Source organism: Microcaecilia unicolor, chromosome 5 (assembly GCF_901765095.1).
Source record: "Microcaecilia unicolor chromosome 5, aMicUni1.1, whole genome shotgun sequence".
Lineage (NCBI taxonomy): Eukaryota > Metazoa > Chordata > Amphibia > Gymnophiona > Siphonopidae > Microcaecilia > Microcaecilia unicolor.
The window spans coordinates 166,071,141-166,091,389 of NC_044035.1; the positions used below are offsets into that span (position 1 = coordinate 166,071,141).

Sequence of the window (20,249 nt, forward strand, 5' to 3'; positions counted from 1 at the left end):
TTGAGCTCTTTGGCATGAACTCAACTCGCCGTGTTTGGAGGAAGAGAAATGCTGCCTATGACCCAAAGAACACCGTCCCCACTGTCAAGCATGGAGGTGGAAATGTTATGTTTTGGGGGTGTTTCTCTGCTAAGGGCACAGGACTACTTCACCGCATCAATGGGAGAATGGATGGGGCCATGTACCGTACAATTCTGAGTGACAACCTCCTTCCCTCCGCCAGGGCCTTAAAAATGGGTCGTGGCTGGGTCTTCCAGCACGACAATGACCCAAAACATACAGCCAAGGCAACAAAGGAGTGGCTCAGGAAGAAGCACATTAGGGTCATGGAGTGGCCTAGCCAGTCACCAGACCTTAATCCCATTGAAAACTTATGGAGGGAGCTGAAGCTGCGAGTTGCCAAGCGACAGCCCAGAACTCTTAATGATTTAGAGATGATCTGCAAAGAGGAGTGGACCAAAATTCCTCCTGACATGTGTGCAAACCTCATCATCAACTACAGAAGACGTCTGACCGCTGTGCTTGCCAACAAGGGTTTTGCCACCAAGTATTAGGTCTTGTTTGCCAGAGGGATTAAATACTTATTTCCCTCTGCAGAATGCAAATAAATTCATATACTTTCCACAATATGATTTTCCGGATTTAATTTGTGATGTGCTATCTCTCACTGTTACCAATAACCTACCCTTCAATTATGGGCTGCTCATGTCTTTGTCAGTGGGCAAACTTACAAAATCAGCAAGGGATCAAATACTTATTTCCACCACTGTATAGGAGACTGTGATTGTGTTCCAAGGTGGGGTGTATTCTATATTCATTAGTGTGCATTCAATTTGCTAGCGTGCCTTAAAAATTTTAGTGCATGATCAACTGATTTAAGGAACATTAACCTATGAATCAATGTACATTATACCAATTAGTGTGCATTAAAAAAGTTTGAATGTGCATTGAAATGTTTTGTTAAACCAATGTGTGAAATAAACTAAAATCCAAAAATCATGAAGAAAACCCAAACAAATGAAAAATGTTTGCCCTGTGAACATCCTTAGTTTCTAATACTTGAAGTTAGTAATGGTTGCAGCACTTGCTCTTATACTACCTGCCTAGGCTTTCTGTAATGAAGCACCAGCAAACTATCATATAGGGCTGATAAGAGTTTAAAGAACAATGCTATCTTAACGTGACCAGACAGCTCAGATTCAAAAGGGACAGGCAGAGCTAGTCCAGGATTTGTTGCCATTGCAATTGGGAGTTTTCTGGAAATTTCTCTAATAAAAATAGGACAATATGATAAAGCCAGGCCTGGATTAGCCTGATTCTGATCACCAGGAGGAGCTTTCTGCTTGCAAGCTCTGTTCTTGCTTCATTCTTAGCCACATAAAAAGCTAATAACATAAAGAGTCGCGGTATTGGGTTAGACCAAGGATCCATCTAGCCCAGTGTCCTGTTTCCAATAGACCAGGACACAAGTACCTGGCAGGGTCCCAAAATGGTAAGATTCCATGCTACTTGTTCCCAAGAATAAGCAGTGGCTTTTCCCAGGTCTACCTTAATAATGGTTTTTGGACTTTTCTTCCAGGAATTTGCAGAGATGCCAAGCTACCCAGTTCCAGGCTGGAGGCTTTCTGGCCAATCCTGGTTTTGAACTTACATTCCAAAGCAATATGGGTTTTGCAGTGCCTGATCTTTCCCATTGAAATCAGTGCTGCAAGTCCAATAATGCACCAAGGATAAGGTGGTCAGAAATCCAGGACTGTTCCAAAATTTCCAGCCTGGAACTGGGTAATTTAGCATCTCTGAATTTGTCCAAACAACTTTTTAAACCCAGTTACATTAACTGCTTTTACCACTTGCTCCGATAATGAGTTCCAGAGATTAACTATACATTAAGTGAAAAAAATATTTTCTCCTATTTGTTTCAATGTGTCACTATGTAATTTCCTGGATAGGCTTTGTACTCATTGAAACAGTAAACTGTTGATTTGCAGTTCCCCATTCCATTGCACTCAGGATTTTATAGACTTCTATGAGTCATCCCAAGCTGAAGAGCCCTAACTTCTTAAGCCAGTGGTTCCTAAACCTGGTTCTGGAGGCATCCCAGCCAGTCAGGTTTTCAGGATATCCACAATGAATATTCATGAGAGAAATTTGCATTCACTGCCTCCACTGCATGCAAATCTATCTCATGAATATTCATTGTGGATAGCCTCAAAACCTGACTGGCTGGGATGCCTCCAGGACCAGGATTGGGAACCACTGTCTTAAGCCTTTCCGCATATGAGAATCAGACAATTCTATAACTAGGAACTCACAGGCTTGTGCCTCTTTGCATGCAGTAGTGCAAAACAGTGCTTATGTGTAGGGTTTACCATATCTGCGGAGACAAAAAAGGAGGACACAAAAAGGTTGCCACCTTTGCTAAAGAAATATTTAATTGTAGCAAATGTGTAAATGGCTTTTATTTAATAAACACACATCAAACAGCGACTGACTTACAGTACAGCAGTAGACAATAATGTACTTTTCAAAAACTTCTGGATTTGAGTTTGACTGAGTTTGAACCCAAGCATACTTATCAGAAAAGTGGATTTCCCTCAACAACTTTGGCTGACTTTTGAGATACGTGTGAAAGTCTTTGTGTGACATATACTTAAAGTTGTGCTATACAAAAAAAAATCCTGTGACAGATTCAACCAGCAGGGAAAGAGGAGATCAGCAATGCTTTTCTCTTCAGCACCCCATGTGTCTAGACAGACTAATAGGCCAGAGATGGTTTCTCTCATTATATGGGTAGGTGCGTTGGTCATAGGCACATAAAAGAAAAAAGAGGATATTTTCCTAAAAATTAAAAATGCCTGGAAGACATATCTGAAGAAGTCCTAAAGCAGGACATGTCCTCTTAAAAGAGGACGTATGGTAACCCTGTTTACACGTGTGAGCTCCCTAAGTGTTATTCTATAACTATAGTGGCAAATGCATAGGGAAGTACCAATGGATGGGACTCCCAGTTACATAGGTAACATCCTATATAATAAAACGCACCTCCAACATTCTGAAGCTGACTGCATGGCTGAGGCATTCCTGCTCTCTGTATCCATATCCTGAATTGACATCATGTACTTCCGGGTTCGTCACAAGCAGAAGTGACCAACGAGGTTTCTCGGCTTCAGAATGTTGGAGGTGCATTCTATTAAATAGGATTGGTTAGTTCCTTGAAGCACAGCCAGAGCTCAGCATCCTGCACAGTAACACTCAGACACCAGAGAGAGAGAAGGGGGCCTGACACCAGAGAGAGGGAGAGAGGGGGGGCCTGACTCCAGAGAGAGGGAGGGAGGGGGGCATCTCTGTCACACACACACTCTCTCTCACACACACTCTCTCTCTCTCACAGTCAATGTCTTTCTCTCTCTCACTCTCACACACTGTCTCTCACAAACTCTATGTCTCACACTGTATCACATTCACTCTCTATGTGCCACACAGTCACTCACACACTCTCTTGGTCTCATTCATTCAGTCTCACAGAGAGTCTGTGTCTCACACACACTCTCTCTCTCGCACACACTGTATCTGTGTGAAACACATTCTCTCTCTCACACTGTGTCTCACCTATGCACTTGCACACACTCTCATTCTCACACACACACTCTCTCTCACACAGACACACTCGCACCCAGACTCACTCTTTCTCTCTCACACACACACACTCGCACATTCACTCTCTCTCTCTCTCTCTCACACAGTCACTCTCACATACACTATCTCAAACACACACACTCCGAGGAAAACCTTGCTAGCGCCCATTTCATTTGTGTCAGAAACGGGCCTTTTTTACTAGTATAGAATACTATAAGCTATGCACACTCTTGCCACGTAGTTTCTTCTTTTGATGTTATTCCTTAATCTTATTTAACTAATGTATTCTATTTCCAACTATGGACCCGTTTTAAAATAAATTGACCTATATTCAGCCAGAGCCCGTCACTATTTCTTTTAAATGCCTGCCACCGCGGCTGAATGAAATCTAGATATTCAGTGCTGGCATCTGAATAGTGGCCAGCCCTGAGTATCCAGATTCTGCGCTGATTGTCAGCATTGTTCCAGATATCTGTGATATTCATCTGGAAATTCAAATGGCTAACCAGAAAAAGGGGCCCTTTTACTAAGCTGCAGTAAGCACTAATGTGTGCTTCCCACACCCTAAAATGGCCTACCACCAGGCAAGCTGAGGCATCTTGTGGTGAGTTTCGCATGTGCGTGTTTGAGGGTGGAAAGTGGGCACAGCTGTGCTAATCAGTTGGTGCCGCATGCTGATTAGCGCAGGATTAGTGCATGAGTCCTTACCGCCTACAAAATAGGTAAGTGCTCACATACTAATGGCCGCACACATATAGGAAAATTAGTATGTGGTCATTATTGCAGAGATGTAAAAATTGACCATTTAGCAGCTGCGTTAAAAGTGGCTTTAGAGCGCAGGGCACTTTTTAGTGCTGTTTAATTAAAGGGCTCAAGAGTTTGGACAGCCTTTTTTATGGCCTAACTTTACTTAGCAGACTGAATATTACCCCTAACCAGTTAACTGAGAGGACCACTCTCTCCATATATATAGTTCTATATCATATAGTAGATGACGGCAGATAAAGACCTGTACAGTCCATCCAGTCTGCCCAACAAGATAAACTCATTGATTGTGATATTTTATATGTACACCTGTCCTTGATTTGTCCTTGCCATTTTCAGGGCACAGACCATAGAAGTCTGCCCAGCACTGGCCTTGCTTCCCAATTACTGGTGTTGCCACCCAATCTCCACTAAGCTTCTGTGGATCCACTTCTGCTAAACAGGATTCCTTTGTGTTTATCCCACGTATTTTTGAATTCCGTTACCGTTTTCATCTCTACCACCTACATTCCGAGTATCTACCATCCTCTCCGTGAAAAGGATAGTGCCGCTAAATATCCAGTGAGGGTCCCAGACAGCACTTCTTATCCGCATGGCAACACCTTCTACACAGATAATGTCAGCCAGAAATCTATACAGCTTTTGTCATGCCCATATCTATTTTAAAATAATCATTCATTCCACTCCTCAACTGTTTATATCATATATTTATGGGTTTACATGTATCAGGTCACAGCTGCGTGGGAGTCTCTGATAAAGGTCAGTATAGCAATGCCCCAGGGACTGGCTGAGATAAAGGAGATTTCAGAAACTTTATAACCCAATTTTTCTACAGGAGCGGGGTATTAGAAGAGTATTTGAAGGTTTTTGCTCACTTTTAACTGTCAGTTGCACCACAAAAACCCTTCTAGCTTTGCCCCTTTAAGATAGCAGCAAACAGAGAGGGGGAAGGAGCAGGGGGCTACTCGTCCCCTCCCCAGTGTGGGCACTGGCTCCTTGGTGGACAGGGTCACCCGATCTGATGTCAAACTTGACCTCTGCCTTCCAGTCTAATTTCTTTTGTGACACAAGTAGGAAGACAGATATTCCCTGCTTTCTGGAAGAATGTATTATTGTTCTGAGGAAAATGCCTATCATAGCAATGTAGTATTGATAAGTGCGATTCTGATTATCCAGTGTTGCTCTGTGGGTTGGATGTTGGCTCGGCTGCATGCTGGCTCGCTCGCTTGCCGCTGTGAATGACAAACGCTGGCTTATTGATCGCATTCTGAACTGAGCCCGGCTGATAGAAGGTAATTAATGACTCCATTTGCCTCAGTACCGAGGAGAACAATTGAGTTTGAAGCCGCAACAACTGGCAGCGCTATGAAAGGCCCCCCAAGGAGATGTCCGGGAAAGATGCCTGACAGGGGTGGCTTGCACCGGTATACAAGAACCTATCAGACAAAAATGTAAAGGAAAGGAAAGAAAACATTGCTAAAATTAAGGCTATAGTTTAAAAAAAAAGGAACTGTCAGAAATGCTGTTAATGTGGTCATATACATAAAAGAATGCATCTGATAGTTATTATAGGTGTGCACTGAACTGAGTACCAATACCCTTTCAAAAAGCTATAGGATGCATGTCAGGCTGTTTTGGGGCTATCAGACAAGGTCAGCATGGGGAGGGGGTGCAACTAGGTCAATTCAGGGGACCCCCAGACCTATCTGAAGCTGACAGTCTGTGCTACTGAAGAGCCACTGGATGCCTGATGGCATTCACTGCTCCTTACTCAGTGACCAGTCTGTTTATTTCTTAGTGGAATTTCTTTTGTGAGGGTAGTAGCTATTCACACCCCTGCTGTGAAATGTTGAGAGTACCTTTCTCTTGGTGTCTGTTTTTAAACCTGATTATATATATTTCTGACCTCTAGATTATATACTTTTGACCTCTGGATTTAGATTATGCCTCAAGGAAAATCAAAGCAGGGAGGGGTGCCAGTTTCTCCCCCATCATTCCTTGCCCCCATGGAATTCCTTGACCATGAAACTTGCCTTACTCTTTCCTCACTTCTCTCACCTTCTCTGCTTTGGGGAAAGAGTTTGACCTCTTTTCTTTTTTTTTGTACCCCGCGCTTTCCCACTCATGGCAGTCTCAATGCAACTTACATGGGGCAATGGAGGGTTAAGTGACTTGCCCAGAGTCACAAGGAGCTGCCTGTGCCTGAAGTGGGAATCAAACTCAGTTCCTCAGTTCCCCAGGACCAAAGTCCACCACCCTAAACACTAGGCCACAAACTTATGTCTCTACATGTCCCCTTATGAGAATACCCCTCATAAGCTTGACAGAATCCAAAAGCAATAGATACTACTGTTTTACACTGGTTATCCACATTTTCATTTGTGGGGAAGGGTACAGTTACCCTAGATAGAGAAATGATAATTAATTTGGACCCCATTTCCCCAATTCCCCTCTGTCCAAATATTCTGCTCCTTCCTTTCTCTTTATGATATATGATTTCACTAGTGACACAGTCTTTCCTTCTGAAATACCATTCAGCTGGGACCATGATTTTGACCAACTGGGCACATATAGGACAAGTGCATTTCCTGCATTCCCCTTCTCCCATTACCCCCTTTCTTCCAGTGTCTAATCTCTCTTCTCTCCTTATCCTCTCTCTTCTTCTTTAAACTCCTGCTGATCTCGTCCTTTCCTGTTTCCCTCTGTCCATGTCTTCGTCCCTTCTTTTCTCTTTTTCTTTCTCATTTCCAGCGTTCCCCCTACCTGTCACTGTGGCTATATAAGCCTTGGCTCACCACCAGGTCCCAAGCTGACACAAAAAAAAAGTAAGTAAGTGAAAAGGTCAGTGTGCGGAGCAGAGCCGCAATAACCCCTAAAATAGTACCATCAGTGAAACATGATTGATCAATTGAATTCCATAGCGGCTGAAAAATGTGGGATTAAGTAGTGTATTATACGCACAATGAGTTGAGGCATGATGTTCATTTCAAGTTCATTTCGCCGGTCCTCTGCCACCAGATCAGGCAATCAATAGGGGCAGCACATATCATATATCACTGCTCTCTGTGCTGGGGAGAGAGCACCATAATCTCTCGCAAATTTAGACTGACAGATTTGTCGAGATCTGAAGGGCCCCCTGAATAAATGGAAGGAAAAAGAGGACTCCTAGAATGGCTTCTGAAACCTGTGATTTAAACACACAAACACACACACAGCAGCAGCAGCAGCACACCCAGGGGAATACATCCAGATCGGTGCACGTGTAGAACCACACATACACAGGGAAATGAACACACAGGCAAATTCAGATGCAACACAAGGAAAGGAAACCATATACAAGAATGTATGCACAAACACAGCAGCACAAACAGAAGGAAGCACACAGATTCTACCAGCACTACACCCTGAGGAGTGTTCACATACACAGGAAATACACACAGTAATGCACAAATACAGCAGCACATATATACACACAGCAATACATTCACACAGTGCTTATATGTGTTACATCTTAAAAACTGCAGAAAGAAGCTCTCACTGACACGATGCAAATACTAGGGTGAGAGACAGATCATAGTCCACATACTCTGGTTTACGAGTAAGGTTCATTACTGTTACTGCAAAACTAAGCCATTTGGAGACATTGCCCCTGAGAGAACACATATACAGAAACAAACCCACAGACGTGCAAACACATCAGCCCACTCGGAGGCATGTATACTAGGGATGGGCTGTGGTTTGCAACAAGATGTCATTTGCCAATAATAGTGTGCAGTCTTCTTAAAAAGTGCGGATGGGGTAAATTCTATAAATGGCACTAAAATTTAGGTGCCTGGGTGATGCGTGCTGAGCACAAGGCAGTTCTGCACAGAACTGTCATTATAACATGCGCACATAACTCTTAGACGCGTCCTGACCCACCTGTGGCCACACTCCCTAGATGTCACATGTGACAGAAAATAAGCACACAACTTCTAGAAAGAGCAACTAAGGTCAGTTGCTCATACAATTACACCAATTTAAGCCAATAATTGGCTGTAACAGCCAATTATCAAGGAGTCCTTTTGCCAAGCTGTGGTAAAAAAGGGTCCGTGCTAGCAGCACAGGTCGTTTTTGCAGTGCTCTGCGGCCATTTTTACCTCAGCAGGTAAAAAGGCCAAAAAATGGCATGGCCATGCGGTAAGATTTCACTTGCTGTGTGGTAAAGCGGGAGGGAGCACAACGCCACCCATCGAGGTGGCATTAAGGGCTCCCGCGCTAACCCAGCAGTAACTGGATAGTGCATGGCGCTGGCCAATTACCACAGGGTTAGTGCCGTACTAGAAAATAGTTAGCTATTTCCCCTAGCATGGCAAATGACATGTGTCGGGGCTGGAACTACCGCCGGTGCCTACGTTGGGCTTACCGCCACTCTGTAAAAGGGCCCCTAAATTAAGTGGCATAAGAACATGACATAAGAAGATAAGAATAGCCATAATGGATCAGAGCAATGGTCCATCTAGCCCAGTATCTTGTTTCTACAGTGTTTCTGCCAGGTCACAAGTACCTGGCAGAAACCCAATTAGTACATGTTTCATGCTACTGATCCCATGGACAAGCAGTGGCATCCCCCGTGTCCATCTCAATAACAGACTATGGACTTTTCCTCCAGGAACTTGTCCAAACCTTTTTAAAACCAGATACGCTAACCGCCATTTTCACATCCTCCAGCAACGAGTTCCAGAGTTTAACTATTCTTTGAGTGAAAAAACTTTTTGCTGAGGAGATGGTAACAGCGGTTAGCGTATCTGAGTTTAAAAAAGGTTTGGACAAATTCCTGGAGGAAAAATCCATAGTCTGCTATTGAGACAAACATGGGAAGCAACTGCTTGCCCTGAGATTTGTAGTATGGAGTGTTGTCACGATTTGGGTTTCTGCCAGGTACTTGTGACCTGGCTTGTCCACTGTTTCAAAAACAGGATACTGGGCTAGATGGACCATTGGTCTGACCCAGTATGGCTGCCGCAGTTCCCATCCCCAGCGCACCCCATTTCCAGCACTACAGTAATTTTTTTAGATTTTCGTATCACCGGAACTTAACTGGCAGTAATTGAGCAGCGTGGGAGCCCTTACTGCCATCTCAGTGGGTGGCAGTAAGGGCTTCCCACTTAAATGGCCGTGCGGTAAGTGATTCACTTACCACACGGCCATTTCTTCTCCCCAAAAATGGCCAGCCTTTTTCCCGCTGCGGTAAAAGGGAGCCTCGGCACACATCACAAACATACACTGACGCTAGCTCAGGCTTCCCTGTACCACAGCTTAGTAAAAGGACCCCTTAATGAGCTATTAACAATGAATTAATGGACCTTAACAATGAATAATAGCACTTAGACGGTCTTTTACTAAGCTGCGGTAGTGTTTTTAGTTTGTGGTAGAAATCAGATGACAATAAAAGCCAAGATGCCCATAGGAATATAATGAGCATCTCGACGTTTACCACCAGCTGATTTCTACTGCAAGCTAAAAAAACGCTACTGTGGCTTAGTAAAAGACCCCCTTAATTGGCACTAATTGGGATTTGTGCACGCATCTATAACATCCTGTGTCTATGGTTAATCCTCTAGTGCATAACTAAAAAGGGGGCATGGCCAGAGGAGGGGCATAGACATTCCCCAAAAATGTGCACAGTTTTATAGAATAACGCCAGTTATGCTATGAGTCCCACACTGGCATTTATACCACGTTTCATCTGGCGTAAATTCTGGCACTCATCTTTAGGTTCGGGAATTGTCTATAAGAGTTATTTATTTATTTATTTATTTGTTTCATTTGTATCCCACATTTTCCCACCTATTTGCAGGCTCAATGTGGCTTACATAATACCGTAAAGGCATTCGCCTAGTCTGGTAGAAAAAACAAATATAAGGTGATAGAGTTGATTATAGATACATGTGGGTGGGTACAATGGGGATAGAGGAGAGGAAGGTTGAATAGTGTCCATTATTATTGGGATCGAGATTGTGTAGCGTCTAATACGATCTTTGGTTTTGCTGTGTTGTAGTGTTTAGATGGCTATGCTGGGTCGGTGGGAATGCCTTTTTGAACAGGTTGGTTTTTAATGCTTCCCTGAAGTTTAGGTGGTCATATCTGGTTTTCACAGCTTTTGGTAATGCGTTCCATAGTTGTGCGCTTAAGTAGGAGAAGCTGGATGCATAGACTGCTTTGTATATAAGTCCTTTGCAGTTTGGATAGTGAAGGTTTAGGTATGTTAGGTATAGTTATTCTGTAAAGCATGTTCGTTTTGCAGCGGCCTCTATAGAATAGCACCTAGCGCCGATTTTCTGAATGTCATTTATTGAATTTAGCCCACAGTTTGCAATCAGGGGCCCTTTTACAAAGGCACATAGGTGCCTACGTGTGTTCAACGCATGTCAAATTAGTACTACTGCCCGGCTACCGCATGCCCCAGGCGGTAATTCCATTTTGGCCAAGCACTCAAAAGAGTGCTTACCCGGTAGTAATTGGAAGTTGATGCGTGCTGGACACTTACCGCCCGGTTAGCACATGAGACCTTACCGCTAAGTCAATGGATGGCAGTAAGGTCTCAGGCCAAAAAATGGGAGCGCTGGCTTTCATTTTGCCGCACGTTCATTTCCCGGCACATTAAAAAATGCCTTTTTTCCAGGCGTGCTGAGGAAATGGACCAGCGCAGGTCGCTTTTGGGCATGCCTCAGTAAAAGGGCCCCTCAATTCATTCTGCAATGATAAAAACCTAGGGGGAAAAAAAACAATACCAGAATTTTTTTTGGCTGTCCATCCCTAATGCACACGCATATAAATACACAAACACACTGGCATATAAGAGCACACGCATTGGGTACACATGGAGACAGACAGACACGCAGGAAAGAAACACACTCACTAGATATGTACAGCTGTAGTCACACAATCACATTTATGTTGTTTATTTGGTATACCAACAATGGCACAACCACACAATAAAGGGGAAGGGATCTGATATACCGCCTCAATAACCTGTGTGTATTTAGCCACCCATAAGTGCATAGTCACCTGCAGGAAAATGGCAAACCACAAACCAAACAGAATGCAGAGTGCAGACATGCACACACTCCACAAATCAACATAAACCCTACAAAATACCTCAGGTAAGGAAAGGCAAAAGGGTACAATGACAACACCCAACCCTGGGGGAAAAGAAAGAGAATGAAAGTGAAGTGTCAAAAGGAAAGCGACCGCAGGCTCAAGCTAATCAATATGTGATATTTTATATTATCTTACAAATGATACTGTACCATGCTATATAATGTAATATTGATTATATCATATCATGCAATCACCTGAAAAATGATTTATAGAGTATCATGTAATCCCCGTGCTTTGTATCCTATGCTAAAGACGAGACCTTATCGGCCCAGGATGTGGATTTAGTGATACCAACACTGCAGGCTTCTCACCCACAGAGGGCACGGAGTGGTCTACAGGGACACCTTACGTGGAAAGCCCACAGCTACCGTTTTACTGAGAGAGAGCATGACAGCAGGTCAGAGAGCAGAGGTCAAGGTCAGTTCTGAAGGACTGAATCAAACTGAGGGTAGAGGTAGGGGCAACTAGGGGGACTTTCCTTCTGAATCATATTCGTGACTTTTCACTAAACTTAGGAGGTTGTTGTAGAAGGCTTGCCCGGCATTTGCACATGTAAATAGCAGGTTTACACCTGTAAATGGCTCAATGTATCCAAGTAGCAATTTTAGAAAAGGTGCTACTTATACGTTCATGTCCTTTGTGTGCCCAGTTTTCAAAGGGTTGCATTCAGGGCCGGTGTTAGGGGGTGCCAACCATGGAAATTGCCCTGGGCCCCTATATCTCAGGGAGGGAGGTGGGGGGGGGGGGCAAAGACTGCTTGGAGAAATAGCCTGAAGGTAGGCTTTAGGACCCCTATCATGTTCCTTCTATGGGCTTCTCTATGTCTAACACCGGTCCTGGGTGTGCTCTGAGTATGGCTGAGGTGGGCCTGAAAAGTATGCATGTATTTCCAGTTTCCCAATGGCAGGAGATGCGTAGTTTTAAAAAATTCTAAATTTTAGCATTTACACCTGCTCTGAGGAACAAATAAGTGTCGGTTAACTGCTCGTGTGGACTTGGGCTAAGCAGGAGTGATTGAAAGGGTGATTATGCTTACCGCTCTGATATTTAAAATCACCTCTAAAATCTAAAAATAAAATAGCATGGCTTCTTAATTGGCTCCCTTTGGATGTCCAGTTTTGTAAAATCTGGCATTTACACATGCAAGTGCCAGCACTTACATACATACCCCCATTATTCTATAACAGGTCGCAGAAATTAGATCCTGGTTGCATACATAAATGATGGAAAACTAGCACGTATGCACGAGACTGTTACGGTTATTCTCGTGAGTGCTAGTTGAATGCTAAATGAAATTCTATAACTTTAGCACTGTACTTCTTTAGCGCATAAATGCAAGGGGACATGCACGGGGGCAAGGGTAGGGGCATGGGCAAGTCCCACATTTACGCATGTATCTTACAGAATATTGACATGGCTTAACTGGGGATACCTAAGTTTTGGCGTGTAAATGCTGACTTAAGCTAGTGTTCTGTAACAAAATCTAGGTGTGCTGGAGGCAATTCTCTAAAGGGCATTGAAAGTTAGGTGCCCCAAATCTAGCCACTAAATTCCTATTCTATAACAACGAATTTGTGTACCTAATGTGTTATACAGTACTAGCATAAGTCAGCAAATAGGCACCTAAATATAGGTACATAAGAACATAAATGTTGCTATACTGGGACAGGCCAAAGCTCCATCAAACCCAGTATCCTGTTCCCAATAGTGGCCAATCCAGGTCACAAGTACCTGGCAAGATCCCAGAACAGTAAAACAGATGTTATACTCCTTATCCTAGAAATAAGCTATGGATTTTCCCAAGTCAATCTTAATAATGGCTTATGGACTTTTCTTTTAGGAAATTAGCCAAACCCTTTTAAACCCTGCTAAGCTAACTGCTTTTACCACATTCTCTGGCAATGAATTCCAGAGTTTAATTACACATTGAGTGAAGAAATATTTTCTGTGGTTTGTTTCAAATTTACTAGATAGTGCCTTCATTGCATGCCCCCTAGTCCTAATATTTTTGGAAAGAGTAAACGGGACTTGATATACTGCCTTTCTGAGGGTTTTTTTTTTTTTTTTTGCAACTACATTCAAAGCGGTTTACATATATTCAGGTACTTATTTTGTACCAGGGGCAATGGAGGGTTAAATGACTTGCCCAGAGTCACAAGGAGCTGCAGTGGGAATTGAACTCAGATCCCCAGGATTAAAGTCCACTGCACTAAACACTAGGCTACTCCTCCACAAGCAATTCACATCTACCTATTCCGTTCCACTCAGTATTTTATAGACCTCTATCAATTCTCCTCTCAGCCGTCTCTTCTCAATCATATGCCAGTTGTAAATGGGTGCACCTAAATGCAGCTATTAGATCCTAACTGATGGCAGTGGCATAGCCATGGGTGGTCCCAGGTAGGCACAGGCCCACCCAGCGGCAGCACAGCAGCAATGTGGCTGATGGGGATCCCTAAGCTCCTCCAGCTGAAGACTCCCAGCATTTCTCCCTCCAGGAGATTGGGGGTCACTTCACTCCCCTGACCCTCCCCCAGTATCTTTAAATCCTTTAGTTCTTCTCTGGCAGTGAGCAGCAACACATTCTCCCTGCTCATGCCAGCCCGAGCCGTCCCTCTGATGCAACTTCCTGTTTGCGGGCCCAGGAAGTTGCGTCAGCAGAGCCAGCACAAGCAAGGGGAATGAGTTGCTGCTCGCTACTGATGAAGACCTAAAGGATTTAAAGGTACGGGGGGGGGGGGGTGGAATGGGGAGTGGAATTAAGTGACCACCGATTGATAAGGGGGGAGGGAGAGATGCTGGGTGGGTGGCAGCGGGGGGGCGGGGTTGTCATGCCCACCTACTATGGGCTTAGGCCAGCCCAATATTGAGTATCTGGCTATGCTCCTGACTGATTGTATTATCTTTATTTTGTTCTTGGATTATTTAATATATCGCCTTTCATATACATTATCAAAGCGGTTTACAAATAGGTTTATTAAACAGGTGCATTAATAAATCTATTGACAGATATCTAGCAATAAAAGAATGACAGATACAACAGGAAGGGTATGAATAGCACAACAATTTATTCAATAAAGGATTTACTTAAATAGCCAGAGCACCCATGCCCCGCCATGCCCCTTCCCATGTGAATGCCAAGTTATAGAAGAGCAGGCGCCTGCCCTTCCGTTCCACCCCCATTTTGGCAAATGTTAGGGGAGTAGCTTTTGATGCACTATATAGAATTGGGGGTTAACACATCGTGTGCTGCATCTCAACACCTAACTTTTGGGACCTGTATAGAATTTCCCCCACAAGTTGAAAAATTGCCACTTACATGTGTACGTACCAGCAAAATTCAGAGCAATGCTGCTCTTATAATCCAGGCCAATAAACTTTCAATGGGACCATACTATACATAGTCACAAATTCTGTACCCACTGCAACTTACTTCTTCTGTATTATTTTAAATCTGAAATCCTCAGCGGTGTAATTTGACAGCAAAAGCTTTCAAGGCTGCAAGAATTACAGCACCAACCTCCTCATCAGTTGTCAGCTTTAAAATAATACAAAAGAAGTAAGTTGCTGTGGGACAGCGTTTGTGACTGTGAAAAATAAATACAGTTGTGTATGGTATAGTTGTCAACCGATGAGGAGGTTGGTGCTGTAATTCTTGCAGCACTGAAAGTTTATGCTGTCAGGTTACACTGCTGAGGTTTTCAGATTTAAAATAATACATAAAGAAATAAGTTGCTGTGAGACAGAATTTGTGGCTGTGCTCTTATTTTATATAAACATGTTTCTTTGTAAAAATAGCTGTGCCTGCTGAATGTGCTGCAAACTGCATGTGTATTTCCTTCATCCCTGTCAGTATTTTACAATATGCTCTGAGGTTTAATGAGCCTTTTGTAAAATACTAGGGAAATTGTGTATGCTTTGACTTGGGGGTCTCGTTTACTTCCTAAGAAACCTGAAGGGGACTTTTATGAGATTTGCCCTGTTACTTTGCGCCTTTGTCACTTTTCAGGGATCACAAAAGAAAGCTCTTTCCAGCGTAGGTGTTGATTATGTGGTTATATGTAGGAGGCTAGAGAACACAGTTCCCATAAGTTATAACTAGCTGGAAACCATAGTCTTCAAGCAGGGGTACTACAAATGTTTACACGAGAGGGGAGTTTTTGCACTTAATATAAGCTGTGCTTTGAGAAGGAGTCCAGCGTTTCTCAGCTTTGTGACACAAAGGAAGGCTTATCAGCTTCCCAATCTGAAATTGTTCTGCACTCCAATGCATCTTTCTAGTTTCATACACCCAAGAACGCCACTCACTTTCAGCCCAAAGTTGTACTTGATTTTTTTGACACAACAAGCATCATACTGTAGCAGTCTTTCAAAGTCGTATTTATTTATTATTTATGTCAGCGGTTACAGGGAGCACTGTACATCAAAATGCCATATAGATACCCTGAATCCATGACCAGAAGAGTGATAGTCTTAATGGATGCCCAAAGAACAATGACACAATGTAAAGTGCTTCAGCTCACAGAAGGTGGCAGTGTATCCCAGGCAGGACTTGAGGTTACGTTTCCTGGTTCCCAACCCACTGCACCAACTCCCTTTCACTTTGCCATTTTGTTAAGAGGCCCAGATTCCCGTGTAGCCTTTGGAAACAGCACTGTTCTGGACCCGGAAGCCAGTTCGATTCTTCCCACTAGATATTAATCGTATCTGGCATCACAGCCATTTACTTTCTACCAAAGAGGCTTGCTTTGTTTTCTTCCAGGCAGTGCCTTTCTCATTTTAATGTATACAGAATACATTTGTAGGCAAATCTTAGCTGGGTAAAGGGTCAGAATTAACCCTCTGTTCTGTGCTTGTGTGTCCTCTAGATGGATCTGATGGTTCCGGTCCAAACGGAGACTCCCAGAACAGTGTGGACAGTTTACGGAAGCACCTTCGTGCTGACGCCTTCACCCAGCAGCAACTGGAAGCATTAGACCGGGTCTTTGAGCGTCCTTCTTACCCTGATGTCTTTCAAACATCGGAGCACATCAAATCTGAACAGGTGAGGCCCAGGACCAAACACAGTGAGGAAAGGAGATGTCAGGGAAAAGTAGAAAACATGGAAGAGTCAAACATGGATGCACATAGATCTGAACCCTGTTCATTTTGGGTATTTAATAGCCCAGGATCCCTCAGAAACCTTTTCGCCTGCTCAAACAACGATAATTTAGGCCCGTGTTTTTTCTTCCATTCCTTGGCAACACACATCTGAAAACAGAATCATTCAGTTCATGTTAAAGAAGACTTGCTCATTATTGGCAAAATGAAACCCACTACAGTAAAAAGTTAGGTGGGCTTACTGAAAGAGGGCTCAGGCAGATGGCCGACCTAAATCTGAAAGGACTATCACACATCTCTTATTTTAAAAAAAAGGCCTCTTTCCCCAGTGTCCTGTAAACAGCATTTATCCAGTTTAATGCATTCATGGCATGTTTCTCATTCCCCCAGAAATAGTCAAGAAGCAAACCCTAAAATGTAGTTCAACAGAACAAAGCAAGAGCAGGGATAGACCAAATAACCTCCAGCCACCAAATAAAGTGGAAAATGAGTCTTTATTGGAAAAGCATAAGTACATAAGTATTGCCATACTGGGACAGACCAAAGGTCCATCAAGCCCAGCATCCTGTTTCCTACAGTTGCCAATCCAGGTCACAAATACCTGGCAAGATCACAAAAAGTACAAAACATTTTATGCTGCTTATCCCAGAAATAAGCAGTGGAATTTCCCCAAGTCCATTTTAATAATGGTCTATAGACTTTTCCTTTAGTAAGCCATCCAAATCTTTTTAAACCCCGGTAAGCTAATCACCTTTACCACATTCTCTGGCAACGAATTTCAGAGTTTAATTACATGTTGATTGAAGAAAATTTTTCTAAGATTCGTTTTAAATTTAATTCTCTGTAGCTTCATCGAATGCCCCCTAGTCCTAATATTTTTGGAAAGAGTAAACAGACACTTCACGTCTACCCTTTCCACTCCATTCCTTATTTTATAGACCTCTATCATATCTCCCCTCAGCCGTCTTTTTTCCAAGCTGAAGAGCCCTAGCCACTTTAGCCTTTCCTCATAGGGAAGTCATCCCATCCCCTTTATCATTTTCATCGCCCTTCTCTGCACCTTTTCTAATTCCACTATATCTTTTTTGAAATGTGGTGACCAGAATTGAACACAATGTTCGAGGTACGGTCGCACCATGGAGCAATACAAAGGCATTATAACATCTTCATTTCTGCTTTCCATTCCTTTCCTAATAATACCTAAAATTCTATTTGCTTTCTTATCTGCCACAGCACACTGAGCAGAAGGTTTCAACGTATCATCAACGACGACACCTAGATCCCTTTTTTGGTCGGTGACTCCTAACGTGGAACCTTGCATTACGTAGCTATAATTTGGGTTCCTGTTTCCCACATGCATCACTTTGCACTTGCTCACATTAAACGTCATCTGCCATTTAGACGCCCAGTCTCCCATTCTCCATAAATAATGTTTCGGGATCACATGGACTGTATGCCACAAGAGATAAACAGTAAAAGACAAACTGTGGAGACAGCTACAGTCCAAATTGTAACAGTGCTGCGCCAAAGGATATGGTACAAAGCATCCCAATGAACAAATCCTCCGTTTCGTGCTGCTGCCATTTTCCTGCGCAGAGTTGGCAGGATCACTAAACAGAGGTTTTGTTCGTTGGACACTTTGTACCATATCCTTTGGTGTAGCACCATTACAATTTGGACTGTAGCTTTCTCCACAGTTTGTCTTTTTACTGCTCGTCTCTTGTCGTATACAGTGCATGTGACCCCTGAGGCAGGCGGTCTCTTCTGCCGAAACACAGTCCCATGTTGGGTCCTTTGTATATGGTGCTTGTCCAATAAAGACTCGTTTTCCACTTTATTCGGTGGCTGGAAGTTATTTGGCCTACCGCCCCTACTCTTGCTTTGCTCTGTATGCTTCTCATTCCAACCGTACCTGCCCCAAAATGTTCTGCAAAATGGCTTTTGTAAGTTGTCGACTAATGATGCTACTGCTCATGGGTTCCAGATGTGTGTTAATTCAGCATGGATTCCCGTGCATTTGTACTTCTGGAAGCTGGGCACCTTCGGGATACTCTAGCTAGAAAGTTATCCTTCGGTGAACTGCTACAGATCTCTGGTCTAGTGCACAGTAAGGTGAAAATGGTCAGTGCCCACCTTCAGAGCTGTCTATGGTTCTTACACCAGTAGCAACTCCTTGCTGATCTTTTCAGCCTTTTATCTGGAAAATTGTCCTCATAAAATGGGAATGAAAAAATAAAAGCTTTTCATGCTACCCCAAAAATCATAACACGGGGAAGACGAGATTCTAAGTAGAGTTTCCTTTTCTCCCCTAGTTCCAGGGTTTATTACAATGGATAACCTTTATTTACCTTCATTAGACTATTAAACGCCAGCACAGTCATTTTTTCCCCCTGAAACTCGGAGCAAGGCCCATAAAGCAAATCCAAAGCCTAATTGAGTTCATTTTAATTTCTCTCCGATCACAGCGAATTACTCTGGTGATAAATCAGGGGGCAGCCTCACCCCCAGTAGAAGGCCTAATTTGCAGCTAATTACAAAACTGATTTCTACAGGAAGATCAATACGAAAAGGAATTGGAAATGACTAGGCAAAGCCATCCAGCTGGGGAGGGTGGGGGCTGCAGAGGGAGGGGGCGGGCAGAGGACGCAAGGGGGGAGGGGGGAAACAGGGTGCAGAAAGAACAGAAAATCACTTTTAATTTAATGTAATATTAATCAGAGCTACTTTTCCTTTCCTTAGTCTCCCCCCGGCTTATTACTCTGCCGAAAAGGCAGCTGTACGGCTCAGGGTCTGTTTTTGAGCACACCATAATAAAAAGGCAATTACCAGAATTGTTTGGGACAGGACACCCTTTTCAGATTCAGTGGCTCTACCCCTCCCATCCTTCTGCTAGCCATGTGGCCTCTCTCCCCTTTTCCCCCACCCCAATTTTATACCCCAGTGCACACTGAAAGAGAAAGAGGGTCTCTGCTTTGTTTTGAAGGAGGGAGGTCAGTCAGCTAACCAAACTGGGAGATTGGAGATCCCTGCTGCTTTCTGCCTTGTCTGTACAGTGCATGTCCTAGAGAATTTTTGTTTCTGGAAAAGCAGCTACACTAGCCAGGTTTCCTCCCATCCCAAAAAAAAAAAAAAAATTAACCCATCTATTTCTTAGCTCTACCACATCTGAAATCTTATTCCAAAGTCCATCATTGGAAATAAAACATAAACACCTTTGCTTTCTGTGACTCTAAATATTCCTTTCATTAAGGTTTCAATGGCATTAAATTCTTAATTGTCTTTTTTTATTCAGCACTGTAAGCTTAACATAGAAGCATGGACTATGGAAGCAGATAAGGACCAAATTCCTCCCTTTTCCAGTATCTTAAGCTCCAGCTGATCTCTAACATTCTGGACATTTTTTTTTTTTTTTTTTTTGCAGGATCCTCTGTTTACCCTTCTCCCATGCTTTTTTAAATTCTGCTTCTGTTTCTGCCTTTAACTGGGAGTCTGTTTCAGGCATTCACCATCTATTCAATGTTCTAATCTTGCTCCTGTGGTGCTCCTTTGAAATGTCAAAATGATGCCATTTTGAAGTTGAAAACATATCATTGCTGAGTGACTCT

At 43.2% G+C, this 20,249-nt stretch overlaps 1 protein-coding gene across 14 annotated transcripts in view; it reads left to right on the forward strand.

The window, feature by feature from the left end:
* PAX2 (paired box 2) overlaps positions 1-20,249 on the forward strand; it is a 321,986-nt gene that overhangs the window by 235,931 nt on the left and 65,806 nt on the right. For 7 of the 14 annotated variants that reach the window (XM_030203535.1, XM_030203533.1, XM_030203541.1 and 4 more), the window contains exons 6-7: positions 11,797-11,961; positions 16,413-16,588. In XM_030203535.1, the coding sequence (XP_030059395.1) occupies positions 11,797-11,961; positions 16,413-16,588 (341 nt within the window). The remainder of the gene's footprint in view (positions 1-11,796; positions 11,962-16,412; positions 16,589-20,249) is intronic. The other 7 variants (XM_030203538.1, XM_030203536.1, XM_030203543.1 and 4 more) reach the window with 1 other exon arrangement.